This window comes from Mus caroli, chromosome 3 (assembly GCF_900094665.2).
Source record: "Mus caroli chromosome 3, CAROLI_EIJ_v1.1, whole genome shotgun sequence".
Classification (NCBI taxonomy): domain Eukaryota; kingdom Metazoa; phylum Chordata; class Mammalia; order Rodentia; family Muridae; genus Mus; species Mus caroli.
This window is the reverse complement of record NC_034572.1, coordinates 27,841,840-27,860,985: the sequence shown is the minus strand read 5'-3', so window position 1 is coordinate 27,860,985 and position 19,146 is coordinate 27,841,840. Positions and strand designations below refer to the sequence as shown.

Below are 19,146 nucleotides of genomic sequence, written 5' to 3'. Positions count from 1 at the left end.
AAGGAAGGAAGGAAGGAAGGAAGGAAGGAAGGAAGGAAGGAAGGAAGGAAGGAAGGGAGGTGATTGCACTGCTTAGGACAGAGAAAACCAGACACCCAGTCACACACCAAGCAGAACAGCAAAAGGCTGAAAAACTGCAGGCTGGTCCACAGCACCAAGAGCTACCTGTGTCCCACAGGCCGTCTACCACCCACAGAGAAGAGAGCTGAGATGAGAGGATATGCCAGTTGACACTTGCACTAGGAAAACAAACACAAATTCATGTGCTTGTGGCATAGGGCCATCCCTGGGGCAGGTGGAACCTACCCTGATGTCAGGAGAGGAACCCTGCCAAGACAAGGATGTCAATATAAATAAGGAGCACCTTTCCTCTACTTGGTCACTGCACACAGCCTTACTGAGCAACTACTATGCCCGGGGAGGCATGTAGGTCAGTGGAGCTAGAGGACAACAAAGATAGTGTCCAGGCCCCATGGTCCCTGGCTCAGCACAAGGTGCTGCCAGCCCACCGGAAGGGGGACAAGCCAGGTTAGAGCTAATAGGAAGTAACCAATGCCCTGACCCCAACACATGGAGGCTGTGAGAAACAGACAGAACCTTCTGCCCAGGTCAGGGACAAAAGCAGTCAAAGAATGAAGGCCTAGGTGAGAAGCCATGCTGTGAGCGTAGCCAGTCGTGTGAAGAGCTCATGGCTGTCCTGTCCTGTGCACCTGAGCCATCACTGTGCAGTCTTCCTGGCACAGGAGAACCTTCCCATGTAAACAACCTGTCTCCGTGGGGGAACTAGTACAACCCTCTCCCACCTCCAGCTCATCTTACTCCCTTCCTGACGAGAACCTCCTCCCACACTGAAGAGCTTGGCTGGTTTGTGTGGTAATCTGGTTCCTGTTTTGTTTGTGCTGTCTGTACCCATGGGGACCCAGAGTGGAACTGGATACAGGGTCCATTTTTATGATGCGTGCCATGATTTTTGGCCTAGCCTGGCGGGTCAGGGCTTAAGCAGAGACTTTAAGAATAAAGAGGGTCTTACTGAGCAGGTACAACCTCTTTGGGAAAGGAACCAGTTGGGGGTAGGGGATGAAGATCAGGATACCACTGGATATTTGAATGCACAACCTTAGATTTCATGTCTACCAAGCAATCTTCTAAATATAATTCAGCTCCCACGGGGAAAGAATGTACTGGTTAAGTTGACATAAACAGCCCACAGATTGGCAATAGCGGTTCTCATTATGACCTAAAACACAAATGCCCTGACTTGGAGACTTGGGTCTTTTTTCACACGGTAGCCTGAGAAACCCACTGAGTGTAGAAATCCACTCCTCAGACACTCTGACCTTCCACAGAATCTCCTGCCCCAGAAAGTGTTCAACAACCCACACTTCCATATCCTGAAGGCCATAAAGAAATGTACAGTGTTAGGAATTTATTTGGCTTGCAGCTAAGCATCTATTCAGAAAGATATAAGACGGAAATGTCTATTAAAAAAATGGAAGGGAACAATCACTGCAATCATGAACTAAAAGGACGACTTTAGGAAAACCAACATCATGACAAACACAAGAATCAAAGGCTGATCCCCTCACTATGTATCTGAAGAGTCTCAGTATGGAGCACACAAGCGACTTGCTGTACCCTGGGTTTTGGACTTTAAAAGAATTAAGAGCATGTATTCAAATGATCTTGGCCATAATATAAAGCCAATGTTTAAAGTTCTCCCTCCTAATAGTTCTCCACCTTAACAACAGCCATGACAGTTAATAATAGAAGGAGTTCATAAAACCCAATGAAAGTACCTACACATGTGGCAACAAGAGAAAGCCTAGCATGCTAGGTGTGGTAGTCTATACCTGTAATTGTAGAGGCAGGAGGATCACAAGTGTGAGGACTTCCTGGACTACAGAGTGAGTTCATGACCATCCTGGGCTAAATATACACCAAGACCTTGTATGAGAAGGAAAGGAAAAAGGGTCATCTAAAATTTTCAAGGAAAAGAAAACTATAAATAGCCAAGAATATAATGAAAAGCTAGGTGTACAGTACATGTCTGCAACCCCAGCGTGCAAATTTGGAGGCAAGGTGGTCAGAACTTCAACACACACACACACACATACGGGGCAACAAATAAAATAAAGAATATAATGAAAACTGTTTGATTGACCTCAGTAGAAAGCAAATTCAAGTAAGATGGCATGTCAGCAAAGGTATTTAATAATACCCATCGTCACATTTGTTGGAAGGATGCTCTCACGCACCTCTAGTGCAGGACAAATGATGTGACTCTACTTACAAGTCTAGTGTAACTGAAATGATGACAACTTTAAAAGAGGAAGTTGGGGCGGGAAGATGATGTAGTCGGTAGAGTGCTTTTCACGTGGCAGCTGAGTTTGAGCCTCAAATGAGCTTTAAAAAGCCAAGCACAGTGGCATGGAGTTGTAACCCCAGCAGTGGAGAGGCAGAATTAGGCAGATTATTAGAATCCACTGGCCAGCAGCCTGGCCCAATCAGCAAGCTCCAGCCTGAAGAGAGTCCATGACTCAAAATACATAGATGGCTCTTAAAGAACCATACCCAAGGGTGACCCTGTTCCCAACACACACACACACACACACACACACACACTGCACTGGCACACATGAACACACACTAAATAAATGTAAAAGATACACAGAAAAGAGAATTAACCTGTGTTATTCCCACTTAAGTAGAAGCTAATTATTTAAATACTCAGTTGCCAGTTGATTAACAAAATTATTTGTGCCTAATATGCCCAAGATTGTGTATGGAATCCAGAAATGAGTGAGATACTACCCTGACTTCACTTTTAGAATCATAAATAACCCACATTTGCAGGTGGGTAAAGTGTCTGTGCTGTATTCGTCCCTTTTGTCAATGCTGTGATGAATTTGACTTAAGGAAGAAAGGGTTTATTTGAAGTCACAGTTCAAGGGTATGGTTTCAGTGGGGTCAGGGAGTCATGGGAGTAGGGGTGTGAGGCAGCTGGTCACATGGCAGCCAATCAGGAAACAGACAAGGATGGATCCCGGTGTTCAGCTCACTTTCTCCTTTTTATGTGGTTTAGAATGATAGCATGGTCCCATTCTGGGTCAGTCTTCCCAATTCAGTGAACCCAGCCTAGAAACCCCTCTCAAATATATCACAGGTAATTCTAGATCCTGTCAAGTTGACCAGGGAAACCATCACACTCAGGTTATTCTGGGAAGTGGATTTCTTATATATTGCTCTATACTGACTAGTTCTATGTCTTGTTAAGAGTCATAAGTTAGAGTCATCAAACAGAAGGAAGTCTCAACTGAGAAGATGCTTCCATAAGACAAAGTTGTAGGCAAGTCTGTAGGGCATATTCTTAATTAGTGATTGATGTGGGAGGGCCCAGCCAATTGTGGTTAGGGCCATCCCAGAACTGGTGGCTCAACTTCTATAAGAAAGCAGGCTGAACAAGCCATGTAGAGCAAGCCAGTAAGCAGCACCCCTCCATGGTCCCTGCATCAACTCCTGCCTCCAGGTTCCAGCTCTGCCTGAGTTCCTGTCCTGACTTCCTTCAGTAATGAAGAATGATTTGGAAATGCAAGCCAGATAAACTCTTTCCTCCTCAACTTCCTTTTTGGTCATGGTGATTCATCACAGCAATAATCACCCTAACGAAGACATGTGCCCAAGATGCCACCGAACATAGAAAAGTCTGAACTGTAATGCTCTCTTCTTGTATTAGTTACTTTTTGGTAATGCTAAAATAGGGTGACAACGGCAAGTTATAGAAGGAAGATTTATTTTGGACTTAAGGTTCCTGATGGTTAATTTATAAAGGTTTGGCAGCATGGCAACAGATGTGCAGAGCAGGAAACTGAGATCACATTTCAACCTCACAGGGGAAGCTAAAAAGGTAAATGGGAAGTAAAGCAAGGCTATCTAAACTTCCAAAGCTCACCCCCGATGACATGCTTCCTCCAGCAAGGCTTTGTGTTCTAAAAGCTCCATAACCTCTCAAACAGACCAGCAATGGGGGACCGAGTACTCACACACCTGAGCCTAGGGGAGATATTTCTCATTCAAATCACATGGTCCTACACAGTGACCCTTTCTGTAACCCCAGAAGGGATATAAAGAAGGCTTTCTGTGTTCACCCCCTCATATTAAGTATTAGTCTCCAGTCCACAGTGTTGTTACAGGGCTGGCCATCACCTGTCAGTATTGTTACAGTGTTGACCATGACCTGTCAGTATTGTTACAGTGTTGACCATGACCTGTCAGTATTGTTACAACGTTAACCATAATCTGTCAGTATTATTACAATGTTGACCATGACCTGTCAGTATTGTTACAGTGTTGATCATCAACACTGTTGCAGGGCTGACCCCCAAAGCATGGGCTGAGTTTCTCTTTAAATCCCAGAACACTCAGAAGACCTGGTTTATGCAGTCATTTACTTGGATGGAAAATGTTTCCTACTTGCACCTCATTCCTTTGTAACCACTTTTCTTTAATGAATTCAAATAATCCCCTGGTGGGAAGTCAGGGAAGGAGAACAGCAAGTTTGAGGCCAGCCTAAACTGTGTAGTAAGTTCAAGACCATCCAGATATACAGTGGGACTGTCTCAAAAAATCAATAACAATAACAACAGCAATACTAATCCCATGACATTTGGAAGCAAGAAAAGTCTCCAAATGGAAAACCAAAGAATTCTAATATGCTCTAACTAGTAGCCCTTAACCATAAAATGAAAGGAAAATCCAGCCAGCTCCCAGGAAAGCAATGGTCAGACCTGAAGACCAACGCTTGAAACCTTGAATAGGAAGCTTTGGTCAGTGAACTCTGAGGCAGGCTAATTCCATCACAGATTCACAAAGAGGAAAGGAAGAAGACAAATGTCTTTATTCTTCTACAAACATCATCCCAGTTTAGAGTAGAGATGTTCTTAAAAGACACAAGAAAGCTGAAAAGATGGTGATCCAGGGCTGGGTGCTGCTCTAGATGTGAGCTTAAAAATCCACGGTGACAAGATGATGTGTCCTCGTAGCCACTGCTGAGGATTTGAGTTTTGTATTGTGGCTTGGTATTATTTCCCTTTCCCATCACAAAATGGTGGGAGACATGAATGAGGTGTATAGATGTGGCCCAAAGCTAGCCATTTAGAAAAGATGGGTGGGGAGGGGAGAGAGACAGAACAGTTGTCTATCCAAGCAGGAATCTGACCTTCTGGAGACATGAGAACCATCACCACTGGGCTCATACCACAGGCAAGGTTTTTTGGTTTTGTTTGTTTTTTCTTTTCACATTTTTGTCTATCTATCTACATATTCATATCTTTATTTACTTACTGTGTGCAACCATGCAGACACACACACACACTTGCAGGAGAAACTCTTGCAAGCCACAGACACTTATAGAAGTGAGAGGACAACTTGTGGGAGTTGTCTCTCTCCTTCCACCATGTGGGTCCTGGGAATCAAACTGTAATCAAGTTGTCAGACTTGTCAGCAGGCATTTTATCACTGAGCCAGATAGCTCTCCAGCCCCACTGATTTCTTGTAATATATTCATCTCTAAGTGGTACAAATAATATTCACAATCAGTTCTAGCGTTGCCTCCTACCATCTTAATAGATGATTCAATATGCACATCACTTCTCTATCCTATTTCCTGCTTAGATCCCCTTAGCTGTGGGATATACAAAAACAGCTCATTTTTACTCACTCTTTACTGAAAGCCACTGGGCTAAATACTTCAGGCTCAAGAGTCACCACAAGAGAAGTACCATCAACATCCCCAAGACAAGGAATTTCATGTGCTCACACAGCAAAGAGGCAGACCCCAGGTCTCAGACCGAAGCTGAGACAAATATGAGGTGCCAGTCATGCAAAGCCACACTCACCTGCCCCATCAGGTGTAATGGTGCCCAGCTTCACGGCCAGAGGATAGCCCATGTCCCTGTAATGCTCCAGTGCGTGGCCGTTGCCCCCTGAGCTGTCAAAAAACCACTTCCCACACAGAACAGAGCCGTCAGTCAGATTCAACCAGAGGTTCTCCCGCAGGTCACATCGGGCACACTTCCAGCCACTAGAAAGTCACCAGAGAACAGTCAGAACAGCCAGGACATGGGAAGCATTGACATGTGAATTCTACTGGCTGCACTTCCCCAGTGGTCTTACCCTGGGATACTACTGTTCCCCCTCCAAAGCCCAGAACCACCTAGTGTCCTTCCTGCCTCCAAGATGGAGCCACAGACTGTCAGTACTTCCAGCATAGATCTTCTCCTTTTTTTAAATTGGCATATGATATAAAGGGCAAGAACAAAGCCATGTCCTCCAAACTCCCACATGCAGGACAGTGACTCCTGAATAAGGTACAGACATGGAGGATCCAATGTGGAAGACGTGCCCAAAGCATCACATATACATGGTAAAACTGATGTGGATAAAAACTAAGCTGTAGTCCAACTTGGGCGTATCCCAGGAAGGACTGTATGTTAAAGACATGGTCTTCACTGTGGCATTATAAAGCCAACATGGTGTGGAAGCTATTATATGGGCATAATGTACCTGTTAAACTGTTGTCTAAATAGTTATGTTTGGGGTTGTAAATTATTGGTCCAATCAGCTTTGGTCAACGATGGTTATCTGTTTGCAGTGGGCGGCAGGGACCACAGAGACTAATATCTCGTCAATAGCATGCTGCAAACAAGAAACTGTAGAACACTCAGCTATGCATGGGCTTCTACAACACCTCCTCTGAGACTCACAATACTGAAAAAGAACATGAGATGTGGAGTATTGTAGAATACTGTCTTCTGGGCATGTCACAGCCACTACTTCACTCCTGAATTCATAGTGGCTGTGACTACAAGATTGGGCCCATTCCATCATGGAACAAGGAGTCACTCATGAGGCCTGCCTGTCCCTGAGAACTTATAGGCAATTAATAGCCTTGGGGAGGGAAAATATTCTTCAATGGCACAGTCATTGGTAAGATGCCACTGCTTCTATAAATAACCCATCACCTGTGCTCCTCTAAGCAGCCCTAACTAACCGCATGGAGTCCCAAAAGAGAAAGGCATTAATGTAGAAGGGACTGGTTTGAAAGAGGAGGGTGATCTGCAGGAGCGACAGGGGAGTGAAAGTGAACAAACAATTACATATGTGTATGAAAACATCATAATACTGCTGGCTAGTTTTTATGTCAACCAACACAAGTTAGTGTTGTTTTGGAAGAGGGAACTACAATTGAAAAAATGCCTCCATAAGATTGGCCTGTGGGCTTTTTTTTTTTTTTGGAGCTGTGTGGCATGCTGAGCAGGAATGGAGGAATGGCAATGTGGACCTCTGTGATGGGACATCTGGTGCGATCTCACAGCCAGTTCTGTGGCAAAGGAGGATGAAGACTTAAAAGGACTCATGAGGAAGCTAGATAACACGATGAGAGCAATGGGCTAGAATGGAAGACCAGAAAATGAAATGATGAAGTTTGAGGCTGGACAGATAGTACAAATGATAGTTTGAATCAAGAAAGGTATTATACATGGGTCCCCTCAAGTGAAGGCACTGTGCAACCACAATGATTGGTCATTCTGAATTTCTGGTCCTTCATTCTGAATTTCAAGGGCTCCTGTGACAAGTGGATGTGGCAGTGACTGCACCTTTCTGTTTCTGAGGTGCTTGGATGGAGGCTCAAATAGAAGATGGTGTCAGATATACATTGTGTTGTCAAAATTTTACCATTAAAGTGTAATATATATATATATATATATAAAGATTGGCCTGTGGGCAAACATGTAGTGCATTTCCTTGATTGACAGTTGATGTGGGAGGGCCTAACTCACTGTGGGTGGTACAACCTTTGTGCATGTGGTCCTTGGTGCATAAGAAAACAGGCTGAACAAGACATGAGGACCAAGCCAGTGGGCAGCATTTCTCCATGGTCTCTGCTTTACTTCCTGCCTCCAAGTCTCTGCCCTGCTTGAATTCCTACCCTGGCTTCCCTGAGTGGTAGATTGTTACCTGGACATATAAGCTGAAATAAACCCTTTCCTCCACAAGTCGCCTTTGGTCATGGTGTTTAATCACAGAAATAGAAACTAACTAAAACAACAATCAAACATGAAACCTATTATGTAAGGGAGATATATTTTGAGAATTTTTAAAAAGAGGTATAGCTGAAGAGAAAGTTCTGTGTTCACTGAGTGCACTTTTTATTTTTAAGGTGTATTTACTTTTATGTATACAGTGTTTTGCCTGCATGTATGAAAATGCACTGTGTGTGTACCTGGTGCTATTGGAGGCCCCTAGAACTGGAGTGAGAGACAGTTTTAAGCTGCCATGTAGGTACTGGGAACCAAGGCCAGGTTGTCTACAAGAGCAGCCAGTGCTCCTCCTACCCACTGAGCCCCCATCCCAGCCCTCACTGGGAAATACTTTGAAAGGGAACCCAGGACCTGCCTCTTCTCTCTTTCCATCCACCATGAGCTAAGCAGCCTGTACCCCACCTGATCTGCTGCATCACCACCTCCTAAAAGCAATGGGGCCAACTAACCATGATTTATACCTCTAAAACCATGAGCCAAGACTAACTCCCCCTTATGATGCTGATCTATCTCCGAAGGTTTTTATAAAATGACTGACATACCCTACCACACTACAATTCTAAATTAAGAAAATAAGTGAACCAAAGTGCACACTAAATGCCTGTTATGGGTCAAATGACTAGCAGAAAGCCCCAGCGTCTGATTCCAGCAAATTCTGCTCAGTGTCAATGTGACCGTCCTTCTTTCTATGGAGGTAGAAAATGAGGCCCAGCAGTGACCTGCCTCACCCAAAACTACTGTCTTAGGAGAGAAAGTCACAGGTCAATGAAACTGGACATAGCTCTAAGCACCTCTTTGTTCTTCCTCTGAGACCTGCCTTCAGAGATGCTACTGAATCCGGAGAGCATTCTGGCCTCCTGGAGACAGTCCAACATTGTCTCAAGTCAGCCCCCCACCCCAGACTGAACTCAGACACACAGATCTAGATGTGTGGGAGATGAGCCCAGCAGAATGGGAAAGACAAATAAGAAAGGGGAAAGCCAGAGCAAGCTATGTCAACAAGCAACCTCCATAGACACCTGGTGCTCAGGATGAGTGAGCTTGGGGGATAAGCGTCCTCCAAGGCGGGAGGAGGCCTGGGTTTTAATCCACTTGCTCTGCTGCCAGTGTGAGCTTCCAGAAGGAAAATGGCTTCAACCGGTACGTCTGCCCATCCTGTGCACTGCTTAGCAGGTGTTGCAGGTGGACAGTCCCAGAGTTACACGTGGGTGCAAACATCAGTTTTGATGTAGGGCAGTGCCTGGGCTTTGGCTGAAGCCTGAGAGCACTCAGCACCTGCTGCAAAGGTCCAAAAATGTTCAGAAAAGTTCTTATCTCTTTGGTTTTTATTTGTTTGTATGTTGTCTTTCTTTTTAAGATAATTTTTAAAGTTAGCACACAAGATTGTGGGTCTCGTGATGACATTCCACGCAGGTGAATTAGCATAGTTTGTTCTAGAAAGTCTTCCCCCACAGCCTTCCCTCATGCCCCTTCCTCTCCTTCTGTTTTCATATCATGTGTGTGCCATCACTTCTGTTTTACTCTGCCACTAAAGATCTCTTCCTGCAGTCACAATCGCCTTTCAAGGGTCATGATCTGTACATACGCAAATATACATGTGCATATGTGTATATGTGCAAACATGTACATACGTTTAACTCTAAGTCCACATCTGAGAAAAAAAAACATGATGGGCTTTGTCTTTCAGAATCTGAATTATTTCTAATAAAAAAAAATTTCCCAGTTCTTAGTGGATTTGTAATAAAAGGCATCAGTTAAGAAAATAAAAAAAAACTGTAGTTCAGAAAAAAAAAAGGTAGAAAATCAGATGTTGCTTTGACTCGTTTGTGGACTGAACTTCCATTTGTCAGCAGACTCATACCTGGGAGGAATCCTGACCCCATTGTCCAGTTGCACAAGGTTGTTGGCATACTTCGATACTGGCACTTCATTTTCCCATGTGTCTGGATCCTGCTTCCTGTAAGGGGACTTTGAGCTGAGCACTGCATCGCAAGCAATTGTTACCTGTAAGACAAAGCCAAAACTGAGAACTCAGCATCTAGAAATAAATGCAGAAGCTTATTTTAATAAACACAGCCTCACTGCAGATCTCAATTAACCCACAGTGAGGTCCGTTCCCCTCGATCTGGCTAAACTTGACCCAGGCCTTGGAGTACTGATGAGGACAGGAGAACAAGGGATCATGTTCACTTATCAGCTCACACTTAGAGTTCACACAAATGATCCCTCCCACTCGGCAAGTGGGCTGAAAAGAGGCCTCCTGATGTACCAAGATATCCAATATCATCAATTCACACGGCATGACGTCAAGCACACGTAAGTGGACTGCGCAAAGCATGGCTCCACTTCTGAGTCTAATGCAGCTATGACACTGGCAGAGGACATGTCTGGGTGTCCCTGTGCTAGATGGGTCCACTCCCAAGCAGATGTGCAGTGTCCTGCTTGGTGTCCTTGGCTCAGCAGAACAGGAAGACAGACGCCCTGCTTTCTCTTGTCACCCTCGCCTACAGCTATGAGTTCTCTAGCTGCCTGTAAAACTCAAAGTCTGCTGGAAAGTAGCAATGCAGGCACTTCGAAAATGGTCCTGTAACTCTTCAGATGCTTAAACAAGAGCCCCAGGACCCAGCAGATCTACAGCTAGGGATACGTCCAAGAGACATGAAAACATTCGACAGCAGAAGGATGAATTAAAAGATCTTTGTAATAGCAATTTAGTTATAGAAAAAAATCAGAGCAAATGCCTATTAGTGATACATAGAATGAAAAACCAAATGTAGTATGTGCTTGCAATGGAATTTTATCAGGCAATATAAGAAATGAGATTTGAGTAGATGATGAAATGTGGAAAAATCTGGAAAATGTATGCTAAGTGAAGAAAAAAAAGCCAATCATGTTTCTGCCGGGCCACAGAAAGCTTAGTCCTTATCAGCACAGGCACGTGTGGATATTAGACCTTCCAAAGTGGCTGCCCTTATTCACCCTGACCTGTATATAACCAACAGTGAGCTGTCCTGCCAACCCTCACAATGCATTTCTCACCACCTGGCTGATTCCATGCCTGGACCTCAAAGCCTCAGCACTTCTCCCGGACAAGCAGTGTCCCCAGCCCAGGCTTCCACCACCTGCCCCAGCACGTGCCCCAGCTGCCCCAGTGTTTGCATGTCCCAGCTGCCCCAGTGCATGTCCCAGCTGTCTGGGTCATGCCCCTCCTCAGCACTTTCTCCACGTGCCACACACAAGCATCTTTTCTGAAGACATCCAACAAAATTTCATCCGTGTGGAGAGCTTTTGGGAGCCACTTGGCAGGAATATGACACTGGGCCATGACAAGGACATCAGCTCAGGAATATGACACTGGGCCATGACAAGGATGTCAGCTCAGGCAGGAATGTAATTTTAGGCTAGAACAGGGAAGTAAGTTCAGGCATGTATACGACTTTGGGCTAGGACAGGGAAGTGGGCTCAGATATCTTGGTCATCCTGGTAAGCCCTTAGAAACCCTGATCATGGGAGTGATCACAGGACTTTGCCTATTGCTTGCTTGTTCCTTGACCATTTGTGTTTTTTGTACTGCCTGCCCTTATTACTTGCATGTAGTTAAAATGGTATAAAAGCGATTTGGGAAAAACATAAACCCACCTCAGCCTCAGAACTAGCTGGCGTCATGCTACAATGTTGTGTAATGGTCTTTTTTTCCTTTTAATCCTCACTCCTGAGCTAGAGAACCTGTTGACTGACTAGGCAGGCTTGGTCACGTCAGGCCTCTGGGCCACTGTAAAACACTGGCAATGTGTTTTTCAGGCTCCCGGCTGCCAAGAGGCAGCGGTGGCTACTGCTGTAAGTACAAACTCCATCCCCTTGAGCAGTACCGAAGTAAGGAAACCTGGACTCCACCTGAACACTCACAGGCCTCAAATCCAGTGCTGCCCTGGAACTGGTTCAAACTGGCCCCTGAAAGTTGATTGTTAAATATTAAGAAACTCAGCATCTCTATGTTCATCCCAACACTAATTCACAACAGGAAAGAAAAAAAAAAAAAAACGACTGACAACCAGAGAAAGAAAATGTGATGCTTATGAACAGTGGATGCGGGATATCCATGAAAAGTAGCAAAATCCAGTCATTTGCAACAGCATGGATATAACTGAAGATCATGTCAGTAACATCAACCTGGTCCAGAAAAAAAAAAAAAAAAAAACAGGCACCACATGTTTCACTCCAGTGTAACATTATAAAGTTAGTCCCGGAAATTTCAGCACGAAATGCCTCCAGTAGCTACCTCGAGCTGAGAAGAGGAGCAAGCCCAGGAGATGAAGTCTGATTAGTAAGGCGTTGGGTACTGGTTATGTAAGGGGGTTCTGGGTACTTATACATAGTACAGCTTTCACACCTAACAAAGGACTCTGAATGCCGTCACCATAAAGATGTTAAGTGTCTGAAAAGACAGATAGGAATCCCAGCACAGCTCAGGAGTCAGGAGGGCTGTGCGATGGAGGGCAGCCGAGGCCAGTATAGCAGGACCCTGTCTCACAACAGAACAAAACATAAGACCATCTCACAGTATAATCACCATGCCACTGAACTACACCCCCAGCCCTGAGTCCATGTGTTTATATAACAAGTAAATTTTAAAAAGAAAGGAAACAGCAAGAAATCTTGTTGGAAACCTGCTAAATGCAATCATTTATGAAAATTAAATTACTTAACCTTAATTACCCATAAGGAGGCTGAAGAGTCAAACTGTGCTCCTCCCTCACTGCTTTACTGTGACTTACAGTCCCCTCTGCTTTACTGTGACTTACAGTCCCCTCTGCTTTACTGTGACTTACAGTCATCTCTGTGCTCCCGACACAGACACATCTGTGTCTGACATCTGAATGTTGAAAATTCCCATCAGTAGTGTTTCTTCCCAACACATCCTGAGATGCCTCACTGTTGGCCTGGAGTCGGGCGTGTGAGGGGTCTACAGTGGCAGTCAGCAAGCACTGAGCAGCCCACTCGCTCCGCTTGGAGCTGTTGGGCAGGTACAAGCAGAAGGCTGCTGGAGCTCCTCTGGTAAAGGCCCTGATTCCAGGCTCTGGGATCCCCGCAGGGAGCCCCTCCATTCAAAGGTGGTCTGCCTCTCTGGTAGAACTCATGGGGCAATGCAAAGGGAACTGTTCTGTGCTGCCACGCCCAAGACGTGAAGGAAGAGCCACCCCCTTGAGGACGTTGTCTGGACCAAGCATTTTCCTTTTATTTAAACTTTCAGAAGAGAATCCTTAAACACTGCACACACCGCAGATGCACACAAAGGAGGTGAGCTAACTGGAATCCTTGGTAGAGCTAAAACCTGCAGCAAGCATCAGAGATACAAAGTCAGGTTTGCTTCCAACCTGCTCAGCCCACCTTCAGAGCTCATCTGTTTCCCATGTTTTAAACCATTTCTTAAAAAATAAATTTTATTCAAGTTTGCACTTTAAAGTAGTCTCAAATTCTATTATTAAAAATTATGGTGTATCTTGCTAGCTTTGGATTTCCAGGGCACTTCTTCATCTTGTGTACTCTGAATAAAGGGATATTTTAACAGCAGTGTATGCAGGTAGCTTTTTGTTCTTTGAGCTTTGGTATAGTTTCGTTTGGTGTGATTTGGTGTTTGTTTTGTTTCAGGCAGGCTCTTATACAGCAGTGAATTCCTAGCAATCCTCCTGCCTCAGCCTCCCAATGATAGAGTAAAAGCATGACTCACTGTGCCTGGTTTAAGGCCTTTTCTTAGTATTTACTTTACTCACATAAAAAAGTGAATGAATAAAAAATTCTCATGACATTTATTCACAATGTGCTTCGTTCTCTTCCCACGGCAAAACCAGATTTACGGAGAAATAAGAATTATCAGCACTGGGGCTGGAGAGATGGCTCAGCAGTTAAGAGCACAGGCTGCTCTTCCAAAGGACGCCAACTCAATTCCCAGCACCCATATGGCAGCTCACAACCGTCTGTAACTCCAGTCCACGGACAGCCTCACACATACATGCAGGTAAAACACCAATGCACATAAAATAAAAGAGCTCTCAGCATTGGAGACACAAGCATCAGTACACTTGAGGTTAAGGGCTGGCTGGCATAAGACCATTTTATCCACTAATGCGCTTTATTCCTGGTAACAGCCACTTGAGTCAAGTCAGGAAATCTGAGAAAAGCAACAGCAATTCACTTCCACAAGCCTCACAGAGCCTCATCTGGAAAAGGACGCCTCACTCTTAGTAAGTGGGAGGGCCGTAGCGCACAGACTCACAACGCTCTGACTTCCATGGTCGTAAATTTAGCTATGCGATAAATACCGAAGATAGGGTACGTCAGAAAGCTAATCCCTCTGAACATGGAAACTCTAAACACAAACATCCCCTCTGAGCAAAAGCGACTGGGCAGATGGTTCTCGCTGGTCAGGGTCTGTCAGAAGGTTCAGGGACCCGAAGGCCTGGCTTTGACTCTGATGGAGTTTGAAGAGGGTAGAAAATAAGCTGGCCTGTCTAAACTCAACCCACTTTGACCCCACTGCCTTCTGGGAGCCAGCTATAGGAAACAGGTATCCATGCACACAATGGAGAAGAAGAGGGACAGAGGATTGGAGGCCACAGGGGAATCAGGGGAAAGCAGGAACCCTGTGACCTCCCAGAGGACCCAGGATCAAACACAACAGGCAGCTTCCCATCTGCCACCAACCCAGCACCAGTTCCCGCAGGAAAAGCAAGACCAGTCTTGACACTGACTCTGAGAAGATCACAGAGGAAGGGAGTAGGGGCAGGGGAGCTCACTAAGGAAAACACAAGAAAGCCATCTTGGTTCTCACAAAGCCAAGGTGAGGTATAAGCAGCTGCTGCTGCTTCTTCTTGTTTAAAAAAAAGAACTGAAAGCTAAGCACGTTAATGAATAGTTTTTAAAATACAGAAAAAAAATCTATAGAGGTTTAACAATTTTACTAAAACAACACATCTCTACACTCCTGTTTAGCTGCTCTTATGTTTGGCCAGGTACTTTTTTTTTATTGGTTATTTTATTTATTTACATTTCAAATGTTATCTCCATTCTCAGTTTCCCCTCCACAAGACCCCTATCCCCTCCTCCCTCCCCCTGCCTCTATGAGGGTGCTTCCCCCCACCCACCCCCACTCCTGCCTCAGTGGCCTAGTATTCCCCTATCCTGGGTCATCAAGCCTCCACTGGACCAAGGAGCTCCCTTCTCAGTGATGCCAGATAAGGCAATCCTCTGTTACATGTCCAGCTGGAGCCATGGGTACCCCCTGTGTACTCTTTAGTTTGTGGTTTAGTCCCAGGAGCTTTGTGGGGGTCTGGTTGGTTGATATTGTTTTTCTTCCTATGGGGTTGCAAACCTCTTCAGCTCCTATAAGCCTTGCCCTAACTTCCTCATTGGGGTCCCTGTGCTCAGTCTAATGGTTGGCTGTGAACATCCACATCTGTATTGGTCAGGATCTGGCAGAGCCTCTCAGGAGACAGCTGTATCAGGCTCCTGTCAGCAAGCATTTCTTGGAATCTGCAATAGTGTCTTGGTTTGGTGTCTGCATGTGGGATGGATCCCCAGGTGGGACAGTCTCTGGATGGCCTTTCCTTCAGCCTCTGCTCTACTCTTTGTTCCTGTATTTCCTTTAGACAGGAGCAATTCTGGGTTAAAACTTTTGGAGATGGGTGGGTGGCCTGGGAGGCCATGCCTAATCTCTAGATATATATGGTCTCTACAGGTTATCCCTCCCCTTTGTTGGGTATTTCAGCTAATGTCATCCCCGTAAGGTCCTGGAAGGCTCATGCTTTCCTGGCATCTGGGACTTTCTCTTTGCTACACACCTCAGTTCCCATCCTCCATTGCTACACACCTCTTCTTTTTATAACTGCACCACTGCCATCCCAGCAGACAAACTCTTCCAGTTTCCCAGACAGAATCTTACAAGGGAGAACAGCATGAAAATCTGACAAACATATTGTCATCCCCACACCCAACCAAGACACTTTCCTCCCAGGCTGTCCGAGCACCTGTGAGGGGCAGGCTTTGACAATTCCAACAACAGATTGGTCATGACATAGAAGCCAGCCCAGCTGGCACAGCCTGGACTCGTGAGCAGTGAAAGCCCAAGAGAGGTAGCATAGAGGAAGTGGGCAGCAATCAAGAAAGGCCACTCTAAGAGATCGCAGAGGAGACTGATACCCCTGTTCACACTTTGTTTTTATTTATTTTGTTGGTTTGGTTTGGTTTGGTTTGGTTTGGTTTGGTTTGGTTTGGTTTGGTTTGGTTTGGTTTGGTTTGGTTTGGTTTGATTTGGTTTGGTTTAGCTTCTGAGACAGGACTCTCTATGGGGCCTAGGATGGCCCTGAACCCACTATTTAGGCCAGGCTATCTTCAATCCCATGATCCTCCTGCCTGAGCATCCTTAGTGATGAGATCACAGGCACGTGCCGCCACACCCAGTGTTTTGTTCCATTGTATCCTCTTCTTCCTTTGGACTGGCCTTCCCCACCAACACACACACACACACACACACACACACACACGGACATGCAGCCACATGCACACTCACTGACCAGGGCTGGTAACTCCTCAATGTTAGGAAGGGCTATTTCATAGTGGTCTGGGAATATAACAAGTTTGGCTTCGTCTTCATATTCGTAATCGTCACTATTTAAATCGTCATCCATATCTAGATCTGAGGAGAGAATAAGAAAAAAGAAAAGAAGTAAGAAAAAGGTGGCCCATGCTGAGGCAGCCCTCACAGGGAATCCACAGGGCGAAAGCACCAAGGACAGGGTCCAACCCTGACAGGACTGGCCATCCTCCTACCCCACACTGGGAGAAATGGGCCCTGTCAGCTTTCCTGAGAGATGCAGATGTGTTTATAAATGACTGGGTCACATCATGAAGTTTCACAGGGTGCATGTATCTGCTGCAAACTGAATTCATAGGTTTTAAAGGAACAGATGTTTATGCTATGAGTTTAAGGCCATAATCTCACCCAATCAAAGGAAACAAGGGGGGAGGGTGTATGCGCGTGTGTGTGTGGCCAAAGGTCAAATCTAGGTATCACTTCTCAGGAGACCTCATCTTGTATTTTGACACAGGGTCTCTCACTGGCACTGAGCTCAGTGGTTCAGTGAGCTGGCTGGTCACTGAGCCTTAGAAATCTGCCTGTCTTGGCCTTCTTGGTGCTGGGATTACAAGTGTGCATCACCACATCCATTTTGTGAGGTCTGCGGATCAATTCAGCTCCCCGTGCTTGCATAGCAAGCACTTTACTAAGAGCTGCTTCTCCTACCCAAAAGCACATGAGTTTGAGAGTGGGTAAGACTGGCTTTAATGCTTGTTCACACATTTAATACAACTTTAAGCAAGTCACAAACTCTACCCCGTGCACTGCTCTCATGCCCAGCATAGAGAAGATAGCACTCCCCTTACACAGGAAAGAAATCAGACATGGTAGAAAAGAGGCCAAACACAAGGTAGGCCTCCAATAAACAGAAGCAGTTCCTCAGACACCCAGCCTTCTCCCTGACTACATCTTCCTTATCTCTGCAGTCCCCGTCTCTAACAGCGGTTGGAATTTTGTAAGCCAGAAGGAACCCATCGTTTGAGTAGGCCTGTTGTCCTAGAGAATTCTCCATAAATAAAACAGGTCTCTCCAGCCCACCCTGCCAGGCACCCTCTGTGCTTGGCTCATCTCTGGTGAAGGTTAGCTGAGAGCTCAAGGAAAAGTCGGGTCATAATATTTCCATGGATGGCGCAGCCTTGCCCTCACAAGGGGTGCCAGTGTCCCAGGTCATGTTTGTGTGTTTATATGTTTGGGACTATGGTGATGAAGATGGTCACATGATGTTGCAGTCACATACAAAGCCCCACAGACACATGGACTCCGGAAAGTTCCCAGGCTACATGTACTACAGCAGGAACTTGAGAACCAATGATCTAAATTCTATCATCACCTTTAATAAAATGCTGGTCTACTTCCATCTGCAACTCGGCTTTTCACTCTCAAAAGCAGGGCCACTTTGAGTTTAGAAAATAGAGCAAAAATATAAGCCAAACATAATAAAGGACTCTAAAATCCTAAGAATCAGAAAGACCAAAATAAAGATCCCAGTGCTACAAAGGGCTAACAAGAAAGGGCAGTTTCAAAGAAGAGTCTAGAAGTTTAAGAAACAACTCAAGAAGCTTACAGGGAATAATTCAAACAAAAAAGGCATTTAGATGTGTCATAAAATGTCCACCATCTATAACAAAAGTTACAACTAAATGTTCAGTGAAAAAGATGATCATTTCAGTACCACAGCAGAAGCGTCAACAGGTTTACTCTGTATAACAATGAAAATAAATACTAAGGAACCCTCAAGGCAAAGGCAGCTTTGTATTAATCCCATGCAAAAATACTGGAAGGGAGGGAAGGAAACTGAGGGAACGGAAGTTGCAAGTGAGCTGCTCCCACTCCACGATCCTTTATTATTAACATATTATGCACATAGACGTTGTAAGCAAAAGAGTATAAATCTCACGCTCTTGTGAATGGACCCCATACACAGCAGATACTACCAATTGCTTTTCTATAGAAAACATATCCACTTAATGCTTCCTCAAATATTACCTGGCCTGAATATATAAAGTGAAGAAAAAGCCCACCCTGGTCTTTACTAAGAGTGTAACCCTGGGTGAGTTACCTACTGGACAGTTGAAGAGATTCGAAAGAAAGAGGTCTACAGGAACCTGGAGTTGGATCCGAGACGCTCTAGAGTTTGAGCCATGGTAGGTGACTGCCAACACCGCCATTCGCCTCATGGTCTTCTCCCAATTCCTAATGAATAACACAAAGAGCCCAACACATACACACCAGGGCTGGTCCAGCTCTGAAGCAAGGCTGAAATGAGTTTCAGAAAGACCAGGCCATGCAGGGCTCTTCTATGAGACATCTGAGTGTGGAGAAGACGGGATTTCATACGCTTCAGTGCAGCTCAGACAAAGGGAACAAGTCTTATCTCCTTCCAGCATCCCTGGCCCCATGTATTAACGTCCTGGC

The 19,146-nt window shown here is 45.1% G+C and overlaps 1 protein-coding gene across 1 annotated transcript in view; it reads right to left on the bottom strand.

The window, feature by feature from the left end:
* The window catches only part of Usp13 (ubiquitin specific peptidase 13), a 109,875-nt gene that overhangs the window by 56,896 nt on the left and 33,833 nt on the right, over positions 1 to 19,146 (bottom strand). The window contains exons 4-6 of the mRNA XM_021158246.2: positions 16,670 to 16,791; positions 9,961 to 10,103; positions 5,895 to 6,079 (exon numbers count right to left, since the gene is read on the bottom strand). Coding sequence (XP_021013905.1) covers positions 5,895 to 6,079; positions 9,961 to 10,103; positions 16,670 to 16,791 — 450 coding nt within the window. The remainder of the gene's footprint in view (positions 1 to 5,894; positions 6,080 to 9,960; positions 10,104 to 16,669; positions 16,792 to 19,146) is intronic.